General features: G+C 40.4%; 1 protein-coding gene across 2 annotated transcripts in view; it reads right to left on the reverse strand.

Annotated features, from left to right (window-relative positions):
* DOCK8 (dedicator of cytokinesis 8) overlaps positions 1-13,345 on the reverse strand; it is a 270,310-nt gene that overhangs the window by 176,711 nt on the left and 80,254 nt on the right. For both annotated transcript variants that reach the window (XM_056106905.1, XM_056106904.1), the window contains exon 4: positions 11,401-11,472. In XM_056106905.1, the coding sequence (XP_055962880.1) occupies positions 11,401-11,472 (72 nt within the window). The remainder of the gene's footprint in view (positions 1-11,400; positions 11,473-13,345) is intronic.

Consider the following 13,345-nt stretch of genomic DNA (forward strand, 5'->3'; position numbering starts at 1 on the left):
GGCTGGAGCGATAGCACAGCGGGTAGGGTGTTTGCCTTGCATGCAGTCAACATGGCCAACCCTGGTTGATTCCCGGCATCCCATATGGTCCCCCGAGCACCACCAGGAGTAATTCCTGAGTGCATGAGCCAGGAGTAATCCCTGAGCATCACCGAGTGTGACTCTAAAAGCAAAATATAAATAAACTGAGAGTCACCCCAGGCAGAAGAGATAGTTCAGGAGTTAAGGCACTTGCCTTGCACAGGGCCAGCCCCAATTCAATCCCTGGCAACACATATCCCGTAAACACAACCAGAATTCACTCTAGAGCACAGAGCTAAGAAGAGCCTTGTGCACTGCTGGGTGTGGCCCCAAATCCCCCCCTAAATAAATTAATTAAATAAAGGTGATCCCAAGCTGTTCTGGAGGGTCACATGAGCCATGCCTGGTGGTGCTCAGGAAGGGCAGGTGGTACCAGGGTCAAACCAGAGCGTCACACATGCTTGGTATGTACTCCACCACTTGAACCATCTCCTCAGCCTAAACGGTTCCATTTGTGATGGCTGGCATGTGCTGCTTACTACAGGTGGCAGACTGTAGAACGTGAGAAATCACACAAATGTGAAATCATTCCACATTCAGACTCCGACACGAGAATCAAATGTCCTGTTGGATATTCCAGGAGGTGGAAAAATGAAGTACATAAATATCTGAGTCAAGTCTCTGGATACCTTACAAATAAATACCAAATATTTTTACATCGGACTTGCCAGGAAGATAATAACCTTAGTAGATGAAGAGGAAATCAAACTTTGTGCTGAGTACTGTCATACTCAGAGTTTTCCCCCTCTTTATATAATAAATAAATAAATAATTCCCGACAGCAATACAGCTTGTAAGTATCTGAGTCACTTCTGCAACAAACGTGTTACAGTCTGCTTTCAGTGGTGTTTATTTAGTGGGTGTTTATTTATGTTGATTTCTGTCTACAAAGACAGAACTTTTTTTTTTTAAGCATCAAGTATTTGTGTAAGTAATGAATCAGATTGAAATTGATTCCATTTCTTCTTGGTCTTTTCTGTTATACACCACACACTAAGGCAAAAGCAAATCTCATACAACTTTCTCTGAAGCCTGAGGGGCTTCTTGGCACCTTGCATACAGCTGACCCCAGTCTGATTCCTGATACCACATACGGTCCCCAGAGCACTGAGGGGAGTGAGCCCTCGGCACAGACATTCCGTGTCCATTGCCTTCCCTCACAGGAAAGATTTTCAGGAGGAGGCGAAATAGTGAAGCAAGATCCCATTTACTGAATGACATTTATTTATAAAGATGTGAGAAAAATAGAGGAATATATGTTTAAGAGAGAACACAGGCTTTTGCAGAGTGGAAAGATGCAGAAAGAGAAAAATACGTGTTCAAGGGAGATTCCAGGCTTGAAAAAGAAAGCAAGCAAGCAAGAGAGACAAGGGCATGAGAGGGCAAGCCTAGAGGCAATCATTTCACTATGTTTTCTGGTATAGCTGTGTCCAAACATGGTATTTTACATGTGATGCTTCTTTTATTTTTCCTTGGTATAAGAGTCGGAACATATTTATGTGATATTTTATCAGTCATGTCCTCCGCCCTTCTCAGAGAGCCTGGCAAGCTACGAAGAGTATCTTGCCCGCACGGCAAAGGCTGGCAAGCTACCGGTATTCAATATGCCAAACACAGTAACAAGTCTCACAATGTTACTGGGCCCACTCGAGCAAATCGATGAACAATGGGAGGACCGTGACCGTGATTTTATGTATCATATTTTATATGTAATACTTATTTTCTTTTTCCTTGATATAAAAGTTGTAACTTCTTATTTCTAATTGGGGTGGGGAACTGGGCCACACCTGGCTGTGATCAGGGCTCATTCCAGGTGCTGTGCTCACAGATTACTCCTGGCAGTGCTCAGGGAATCAAAATAGGATCAGCCACGTGCAAGGCAAGCTTTTAACTCCTGTATCATCTCTATGGCCCAAGAGTTGGGGCTTCGAGATAAGTATCAGGAGGTTTAATCCATGGCTTGGAGGCCAGCCACACATACTAGGGGAAAAGGCAGCTCAGATAGAGAAGGGAGCACCAAATAAAGGGTGTTGGGAGGATCCTCCCAGGATGGGAGAAGCATGCTGAAAGTAGACTATAGACCAAACATGATTGTCACCCATTGCCTCTTTTGCAAACCACAGCACCCAAAAGGAGAGAGAGAACAGAGGGGAATGCCCTGCCACAGAGGTAGGGTGGGATGGGGGGATGGGGGGTGGGAGGGATGCTGGGACCCGTGGTGGTGGAGGATGGGCACTGGTGGAGGGATGGGTACTTGATCATTGTATAACTGAAAACCAAGCACAAAAATTTGTAAGTCTAAAACTGTATCTCATGGTGTTTCACTAATAAAAATTAAAAAATAAAAGAGTTGGGGCTTCTTCTAAAAATGAGAAAGTTAGTGGATTATAAAGGTAATATTAACATATGTTTGTTATACAAAAAGACAGGGATAATTGGGTCTGACATACAAGACTCTCTTAGAGATGTTCAATATGGCTCTTGGCTTATAAATGTTTGATTTACTTTTCCATTCAACAAATATTTCAAGTATCTTCTGAAAATAAGGCACCAAAGACAATGCAGAGAGAAATTTAAATATAGATAACTAGAGCTCAAGGACTCTCTTTCCTCCATAAACTCCTCTTCTAGAGAGAAAAGATTACATGACACAGATAAATAATATAGATAAATATATATCAATATATAACCTATATATTATAGATTGTAATATAGAATCTATATATTATAGATATAGCTTATCTATAATTGTCTACATAGATAAAATGCAGGCAATTAGAATACAACGCAGAATATAACCAAAGGTTCTAGGAGAAACACAAAACCGTGTGAAAATTCAAAGAATGGAGCAATGCTTCTGTCCAGGTCAGGGAGTGTCTTGGGCCTTGAAACAGGCTTTAGTGAACATGGACTTATGGGATCTCGAGCTGGCAGGTGAGCAGAGGCTCAGTGAGCCCCAGAGCTGGACTCCTCTTTGCCACTGTATAAGCTACTGAGCCTGGCTGGCTTCCCATACTTCAACAAAGCAAATTGCTAAGCACCTTGACAGCCCGCACAACAAATGCATGTCATCATAAGCAATTATTGATCAGGGAGACATTTTTATGGTGTTTTGGGAGTAACTGAATTATATGCAGTGATGTGTTTGAATTTTAATTGTTTACCAGCTCACTGGGAGTAAAATATAGAGTAATAAAACAGATGATACCCCATTCCTTGATATCCCAGCTCTCCTTGAGCACGACCTTCCTTCAGAATTGCCTTAATCACCCAGGATGAAAGACAAAGTCTTAGGACTTTTATGAGGTTGCTCATAACACTCATGAAATGTTTCACTGTCACTGCAGATAATACACCCAGAATAAATAGCATGTAAACAAGTTTAATTACTTACGAGTTTGACTCTTCAGCAGGGCATGAAACACATTTTAAAGTTGATCACTTTTTAGTTAGAAAAACTGACAGAAGAAAGAGTCCCTAAAATTTTAATGTCACCCAAAAGATGCCAGAAGACCAAATTATTAATGGATGCCACCCACACAAAATTATTAAAACATATAGGGTAAAAATGAGGCAGGACAGCTCCATGGCAATATTCTACATATTAGAATAAGAATAATTTTCAAAAGTCATGGAAAGCACTGTAGCATTGCACTGTCCTCCCATTGTTCATCGATTTGCTTGAGCGGGCCCAGTAACGTCTCCATTTTTTTTTCGAGACTTCTTGTTACTGTGTTTGGATGAAAAGCAAAACACTATTATTTTCATTTATTTATTTTTGCTTTTTAAGTCACACCCAGCGATGCTCAGGGATTACTCCTGGCTCTGCACTCAGGAATTACTCCTGGCAATGCTTGGGGGACCATATGGGATGCCGGGCATTGAACCCAGGTTGGCCTTGTGCAAGGCAAATGCCCAACCTGCTGTACTATCGTTCCGGTCCCATAATATTATTTTTAGAGGAGGGACTTTGAAAAGAGTTTTCTAGTATCCTATAGACACTGAAATTTAGAACGGAATTCATTCAGGTGATCTTACATCATTTGTGTGAGTAATTCAGACTAACGTTTTTATTGAAAAATGCATTTGGGGATAGAGAGCTAGTAGAGATGGTAAGACACTTGACTTGCATGGTGATCCCGGTTCAATCCCCAGCACTCCAGATGTCCCCACCCTCGGGGCCACCCCCATCCAGAGTGGGCCAGAGTGATCCTTGAGCACAGAGCCAGGAACAGTCCTAAACACTGCTGGGCATGCCAGTAACACCGACAAATAAATAAATAAATTAGAAACATATATTTCCCTTCAGAAGGAGATCAAGTACTTTGCTTCTGTTCAGTTAACTCTTTCCCTATCAAGTTAAAAAGGAAACTCCAAAACTTTCCTCTATCTTTCAGGGGGCAATACTACTTGTCTGATTTAAAAGTCTCAATTACACAACTTGAGTGGCAATTGCCCTGTAGAATTATAAGAGTGGGAGGCAACACAAGTGGCCATTACTCCACTCCCTTGCCCCCTAAGTGGGATTCAAAGCCATTATCACAGATAGCAAGGACATAAAAAGACTATCCCTAGGTAATATAGAGAAATGTAATATCAGCAAGGAGGTAATTGAGGAATAAAAGAGCCAACTACATCAGTGTCTGCCTGCATGGTTATGGATGACAAAGACATGTCCATAGAAGGTGAAATGGTTTCATTAACCCTGGTCCTCTGGGAGAAACCAGTTTGCTTCCCCACATGGCACATTAAAATCTATGGGGTAGAGTTTGGGGTTCAATCCTTTAATATATTAATAGAAGTACTTCTTTTTAAGCCTCTCGAAGAGATTGTTTTACTAGAATATTTTGGATAGGTTCTATGACAACGAGTGAAGCCCAAAGGTATGTCTAATGATTTTCTGAATCTTCTTTTTATTACATGAATATATAAATTATTGTGCAGAAGAAGTGAAATCTATCCTGTTTCATTAATTACCAAGACATCTTCAACAACACTGTCTGTCATTTTACCATGCACACAGTTTCCAAATAATTGGTCCAATTTAAATAATTTGTTTAGGACCAAAGTTTATAGCACAGAGTTAAGGTAGATGCCTTGCATGTGGCTGACCCTAGTTCAATTCCTGGAACTGTGTATGGGCCGGTGCAAAGCATAAGCTCGAGCCTTCTGAACTATCTCCTTGGCCCCAATTCGTCCCATTTGATTACTGAGAGGTATGAAATTGCAGGTCTATTAGAGCTTATTCATTACCTCACTATTATTTGAATTATTTCTAGTTTTGGAAAATTATTGCTGTAAATATATTTGCATATAGGTATTTTGTGGACAGTTTAATTCCTCCACCCCTCTCGGAGAACCCGGCAGGCTACCAAGAGTATTGAATATGCCAAACACAGTAACAAGAAGTCTCACAAGGGAGAGGTTACTGGGCCCGCTCGAGCAAATTGATGAACAACGGGAGGACAGTGTTTGTTGCTTTGTTTTGTTTGTGGACAGTTTAAAAAAAATATTTACACAGGGCTGGACTCCCAAGCAGTCCTCAGGACATGTAGGGCCCCTTCCTCCACCGGCCGTGCCAATGGTTCAATGTGAGGTTTTGAGGAGGATGCATGCTGCCAGCACTTATCCAGACCAGCCCTGGAAGTGATCTGGGGGCCTCTGAGAGACACACCCTGTTGATAACATGGTGTAGGGTTTGAAATAGGTTGGCCACATGTAAGGCCTTTGCATTACCAGCCCTCGTACTATCGCTCTAGCTCTGTAGACAGCACTTTTCATTTAGCTTGGATGAATACCTAAGAATGGGGCTTTTAACTTAGAAAGCAAACACATGTTTAATTGGGATTTTAGAATACACAGGGGATGAAAACTCTGTGGTAGGAAAACAATATTCAGAAAGCTAATCTAATAGCTTCCAGCTTAAAATGATAACTAGAAAAAGATCGAGAGATTTAATGTTCATTTTCGTACAATTCTATGCAGCCTTGGATATGGGAGAAAGAGCGATTTCAATGGTAATGAAGGGAATTAGCACATGTTTTATGGGGAAAAATTTGGCAAAGTTAATCAGAATGCACACTGATTTCATTTTTATCTTCAGATGTATCACTACCCATGGCAGAAACAAATGAGCGTAGATGTTTATGGAAGCATTATTTCTAATTGTGAAAGTGGAGACAATTTTATGTCTGTAAAAAGAGTCTATAACTTATAACACCCCTTTCACACTGGCAATGCCAGGCAGCCTTTTCAAACAAAGGGATTGATCTCTGGTATGGAAAGATGTTAAAGATATTATTTTAAAGATGCATTATAGATATGCACTCATATTTACATATATATTTCCAGACATAAACATACACACATTTATGAAAAATCATAAATGTCCATATATATGCATATGTATTTATAAGGACAGGAAAACAACTGGACTGCACTCACAATGACCTCGATGCAGTTAAGAGTGGGCTTAAGTCACTCAAAGCCTCTTTTGTAGACCACAACACTCAAAAGGAGAGAGAGAACACAAGGGATTGTCCTGCCACAGAGGCAGGGTGAGATGGGAGGGATGGGGGTGGGAGGGATTTTTTCCATGGTGGTGGAAAATGGGCACTGGTGGAGGGACGGGTATTTGATCATTGTATAATCGAAACCCAAGCACAAAAAATTGTAAATCTACAACTGTACCTCATGGTGTTTCACTAAAAATAAAAAAAAAATTTAAAAAAAAGAGTGGGCTTAAGAGCTAGGGCAGGGAGCAAGTGTGTACAGGACACTTGCTTTTTGCTTGGTATACTTCTACTTTGATTTCTTTCAAAACAGTAAGTGGTATTTGACATATAAAACATAATAAATTCCAAGGAAGTGTGGTGAATTGCTAATGAATGACTTCAGCAACACCACTGCATTATCCTCTAAATGTCCAGTCTCTGAAGACACAGGACAAATGGGAAGTCACCCAAACAGCTGAATGCCTGAGACTGGAGAGAACCTCTGGTCCAACAGTGCTGGAAAGAGAAGGATGTATCAGACCTTTCCCCCAGGAGGTGTGCTCAAAGGCAGGGAGTGTGTCCTTCTTTCTTTCCTGATGTCCCTGGGCAGTTAGTATCTATACCATCCAGTGAAGGAAATCAGGATTATTCACTTAAATGGCTTTTTTTTTTTAAAATGAAGAGACTGACAGTTTCTCCCTGATTGCAGTCACACGACTTCCCTTGCTTTTCTTGTCTCCATCATTCTGTAACCAAGCATAGAATTGTTTATATAGGAAACAATCCAGAAAACAATTGAGTTGAAAATATATGTAGGCTTAGGAGATGATGGAAACTGTGGTCTTAGTATAGTGGATTCTTCTTATATATAAAAGAAAACATATACAAACATGGACAGAAGTATCTCTGGGTAGAATATGTGTCTTGTACTGTTATTTTCAATGTCTAGAGTATCTGATTCAGAGGACTAAAGAAGGAAACAGTCAGGGAGGAGGGGAAATGCTTTCTCAAGAAAACATTGCTCAAACCAAAGAATGTGAATAGGGCTGAGGGCAACCCTATTTCCAGCATTCTGCTAAATATGCAGACAGTCATCATTTCTACAGAGAAGGTAAGCAGAAAGAGATATAAGGGAACAGAGGCAACAATTAAGTGGTGAATGGTATGAGTTAAAATTTTAATTCAACCTTTCTAGCAAATAACATTAGGTTTGTAAATAAAATTTTAAGCATGATAGCAAAAATTTTAAGATATATAAAAAAGCTATGATCAGAGATTTGATTACATAAATAACTCTGGAGGTTAGGAATATACTGCATATGAATTAAGAAATTGATAATAGACATAGGAGTATTTTCTTTAACAAGTAAAAGTAGGTTTGGAGCGATAGTACAGGGTGTAGAGTGTTTGCCATGCATGTGGCAGACCCAGATTCAAGCCCCTGGTGTCCCATATGGTCCCCCAAGCCCGCCAGAAGTGGTCCCTGAGTGCAAAACCAGGGGTGAGTCTTGAATATAGCCAGGTATGGTCCAAAAACAAAACCAACCACCAAAAAAAAAAAAAAACCAAACCAAACCAAGCAAAAAAGAATCAGGTCCAAAACACAATAAAGTCCTGAAAAATATGTTAATATACAGAAAATTTACGAATATGAAGAGCACCAAGGGAAAAAACCACATCCAGCTAACAAGAATGTCAACAAGAATGTCCAGGATATGGTGGAGGGAGGAGGGGAGGGGAAGGCAGGGAACACGTTCAATCAAATGACCAAAGAAAATTCAAATAAAAGACTTTGTACAAATAAAAACAGAAATTTATTAAAAGATAACATTTATGCTGAGGGGATACAGCAGTAGAACACTTGCTTTGCAAGTCGGAGGCCCTGGATTCAATCTCTAGCAGCATAAAAGCAAAAAACTGAAAAATGATTCATTATTCCTTTATTTGTGATGGAGAGATAATTGCTACAGGGAATCGAACCCAGGACCTCAAGTTTGTGAGGTATGTGCTTTATTATTGTCCTACTTCCCTAACAACATTTAATACTCCTGAAGAGTTATGTATATTTTGTTAATATCCTTTCTGATATATTATTTCCAAATACTTAAATTGTGGGCTGGAGCAATAGCACAGCGGTAGGGTGTTTGCATTGCGTGCAGCCGGCCCGGCTGGGCCGGGTTCAATTCCTCTGCCCCTCTGGGAGAGCCCGACAAGCTACCGAGAGCATCTCGCCCGCACGGCAAAGCCTGGCAAGCTCCCCGTGACGTATTCGATATGCCAAACACAGTAACAAGTTTCGCAATGTAAGTGGGCCTGCTCAAGCAAATCGATGAACAACGGGAGGATAGTGATAGTGACAGTGACTTAAATCGTGGATGACTTTAAACATAGAAATTACTCTTTGTGGAATTTATTTCAAAGAGAAAAAAAATCATAAGGTATGCAACTCCAGTAATATTGATGTGCCTGGGTAGCAGGATCATCTAAATGCTAAATAAATGTTTATATGAATATTAATAATTTAAAACTGGATAGAAGAACAGCTAATAGCAAAGAGATAATCACCACTTGCTGTGAAGATGGAAAAAGGAAACCACACAAGTCTTACAATTTACTTAGTCTGACAAATAGATGAACAAAGAAACACAGTTCAAAAATTCTCTGTCCGTGGCTGGAGTGATAATAGAGTAGGTGAAACTGTGTGACTTGTTTTATCCTTCAGTTTCACTACAGTCTCTAAAATATCTACAATGAGTTTCATTAGAAGAATCAATTTAATTATTATAATGTACAACATAGAGACGCAAGGAATATTCCAATAGAAATTGCCATTAGTAATTTCTACCAATAGAATGAAAAAGTGCAGTGCCCCAAGTGGAGAATAAAACCAAACATAATAAAGTTCTCTATTTATTGTTCCTCCTCAGATTTTTTTTTAGAACTTCAGTATTCAGAAAGTATCTCTAATTATAACATTTAAAAGCTTGAGAACAACTTGTTCTGAAATCTATTATTTACTACGAGCAAGGTATAATCTTATTTGATGACCTGGCAAACTGTGTTTTCCTTCCACATTAGAACAGATGATGGATTAGCATCTAGCTTTCTTTCTTTTAATTACTTTTTACAAGGCATGCTTTCTCCTTTACAGCTATTGAAAATAGTTTGCACACTGATGGTACTTCAAAAAAATTAGCAGAAACTCAATGGCACATTCCCAGGAGCTGGATAAAGCACGATTCCATAGTCCTTCATCATTTATCTAGCCCCTAATAGTTGAGTTCTTATTGGCATATATAGAAGGAGTAAGATAATCAGAATTTCAAACTACTTATATATCATGTCAAGCACTGAAAGTTTGTTTTTTTTCTTTTTAGTGGGAGAAGCCTCTCTTACACATACAATATAGGTTATAAACTTGGTTGTGTGTTACGTCTTAGGAGAAATGGGTATCTGGGTTTGTTGCATGGAGACAAAGCTATCAAGACAATGTCAAAGAAGGTTTAGGTAACCCAGGAGAGAAGGATCTTTAAGAGGTTAGCAAGCTGCTTATTTCTTGTCACAAATTGAATTTTGTAACCCTTGACTAGGAAGCAGTTTCGCTTCATGAAATCTTTCCCTTAGGAATTAAAATGGAAACAAAGAGTAGCTCTATTCTCTACGTTCAAAATGTATCTTCTCCTTCTGCAAGTACATCAATAAACTGGGAAATCCATTCAATGGGCCATTAATTCAGCATAAAGAGCACAAGTTATCAACCTGGCAAATGGAAGAATGTAGTAAAACCGAAGAGATAGGGGAAAGGAAGTGGCTCAGGGAAAAAGGGACATGGTCCAGTACTCCGGATTTTTAGGACGGTGAAACTATCCTCTTTGACACTACAGTGACAGGTATACTTGCCCTGCAACATCCGGCAGCCCTGGTAGAATGCACAATATGGAATGAAGTAAACTATACCTGTTAACAATATATCAATATGGGCTCCTTCATAGTAACAAATATGCCACATCAAAGCAAGATCCAAGAAAAGATAAATAAGTCAAATAAAGTTGCAGAGAGGACAAAGAAATGGGGGGCGGGGAGCGAATCCAGCACTTGGGGAGCCTTGAGAAATCCCTACCGCGGGCAGCAATGCATTCCTCAGCCACCTTTCATCAGCACAACACTGCATGGCAGCTCAGTGGAAAAACAAGAAACAGGAAATGTCATCCGACCCCCTAACCCAGAGGTAGGTCTCAGCAGAAGGCTGAAAGAATGGAAGGTATGCACAGGAAGAGCAAAGGATGGATTCTGTGGTGGTAGGAGAATGAGGAAGAGGAATCCGACTCGGAAGAGAGGAAATGGCCAGGAATTCAGGGAAATGCATTTCGACAGGATGTGGTCCTATTAGGAAAGTCTTGGAAGATGAGCAAATGGAGTTTCTACTGAACACTGCAAGCCTTAGAAGGTATTTGAACAGGGGAGTTAATCTGAGATGTCACGGAAACGTTATTATCTAAGATGTCATTGAAACGTTATGGGAACCTTAGAAGGTATTTGAACAGGGGAGTTGATCTAAGATGTCACTGAAACGTTATTATTCATGGAGTTTACAACTGCAAATGTGTCGCCTTGCTAAAATTTACTTGTAATCCCAAGTCAGTATTCACAGTCATCCAGGAATATGCACAGAACAAACCAAAAACTAAATGTTGATAATACTCAATACTTTCAATTCAATTTTTCTGCAAGCCTAAAGCTGCTCTTTTAAAAAGTTTATTAATCTAAATATATACACATAGAAATAATAAACTATATCTCTAAAAAGAGAAAAAAAATAACTTACTTCTGGTTCACAATTAGCCACTCACGAGTATAGGTCTGAACACAGTCCCTGACATGAGGGTCCAGTTCAACCCTAATGAGAAAGAAATGAAGCAAATTAATTTTTTTCTGGGTAGAAACAATGAAACAACTCCTTATCATAATCAAAGAGAATAGCATGATTTCAAATCCATGATGCTGAAAACTGCAAAGGGTGTTTTTATTCATTTACTTCAACTGTCTGATGTATATATATCTCAGATAATAAAATTTTTACTTTGGGTCTCTCTCTCTCTCTCTCTCTTTCTCTCTCTCTCCCCCCTTCTCCCCTCCCTCCTTTCAAGCTCCCTCCCTCCCTTCCTTTCCTGTACTTGGGCCACACCTGACTGTGCTAAGGGCTTAGCCCTGACTGTACTCAGGGATCACTCCTGGAGGGACTCTGGAGACCATAAGAGCTGCCAGGGATTGAACCCAGGTTGGCCATGAGGAAATCAAGTGCCCTAACCACTGTACTCTCTCTGTCTCCAGCCCAATTGTGGCTTTTCTTCATTTTAGGGAATCCTGTTAAATTATATCTGTCCCTGAGGGCACTCTGACACAGACAGGTAGTGCTACATTTAATCACATAGAAAACAAGAGAAAAACAGAGTCAAATACCAATTTATCATAAGGGATAATTTGTGTGATTGGGGGCTCCTGAGTAACCATGTGAGGACAGTTGCCTCAGACTTTGGAGAGTTGAGAGGCCCTGGTTTACCTGGTAATCATGAATTCTGGTCATTTCTATCATACTTGCATAGTGTGATTTTCTATCATACTTGCATAGTATCATGAGAGGTACCTTCCAAGTGCTTTAGAATCTCAGGATGAAAAATAATTCTAATAATAAGAGGAAAATAAATAAATCAGGAGTTAAAGCTCTGTTGCTACTCCCAGCAGAGCTGTGTTGACACCGGAGTGAAATCGATATAAATACTATACATTTTGCTTTGCTTTGCTTTGCTTTGCTTTGGTTTCTGGGCCACACGTGGTAATGCTCAGGGGTTACTCCTGGGTTGGTACTCAGAAACTGTTCCTGGTAGTGTTTGGGGGACCTTAGATGATACGGGGGATTGAACCCAGGTTGGCCATGTGCAAACAAGTGCCTTATAACTGCATCGATGCTCCAGCCCCTGCTGCAAACTTTTATTTCTTGTTTGCAGCGGTGGTATCTCTCTTTGGGGGGCAGGAGGAGGTGGGATCTTAGTATCTGATGAAATACCAAACTGATAGGCTGTCCCTGAGAGCCCCAATCCCTGTATGCTATGTGATTTGGGGCCATTCATTCAATCCTTCTATCTCTTTTACCTCACCTTGAAGTGGAAGTATTAAAAGTGGTGCAAGTCTTGAAGATAGCTGTGTTGAAGATCGGCCGCTATCTGAATGACCAAGAAGAGGGGCTGGTACACAGTAAAACCTACATATGATGTTCACATGCACGTGCCGTTCATCATGCACCAGGCACTGATGTAATCGTTTGACACATACTGATTTAATTCCTTTCCACCAGTCCATGGTGCAGGGGCTATTCATATTTTCCTTTCGCAGTAGAATTAGAGGCTATGGATCTTGTTCAAAATCACTTAACAAATGGAGGAGCCACGACTTGAGTCAGGCAGTTTACCTATGGGGCTCAGGCTCATTATAACCATACTCTCATAGCTCATCTGGGCTAGATGCAGGGGATAGCGGGGGTTAACTGCTACTTACTCTGACGACGACAGTTTTCCGAACCATCACTATATAAAAGGATAACAGTAAGACCATATCACCTCCACCCAGTTTTCAGTTTTGGCAACAACTGAAATACTAGGGACTAGAGTGATAGTACAGTGGGTAGGGTGTTTGCCTTGCACAGGGCCGACCCGGGTTCCATCCCTGGCACCTCGTATGGTCCCCTAAGCCCACCAGGAGTGATACCTGAGTGA

This window comes from Sorex fumeus, unplaced genomic scaffold (genome assembly GCF_029834395.1).
Source record: "Sorex fumeus unplaced genomic scaffold, SorFum_2.1 ptg000149l, whole genome shotgun sequence".
Lineage (NCBI taxonomy): Eukaryota > Metazoa > Chordata > Mammalia > Eulipotyphla > Soricidae > Sorex > Sorex fumeus.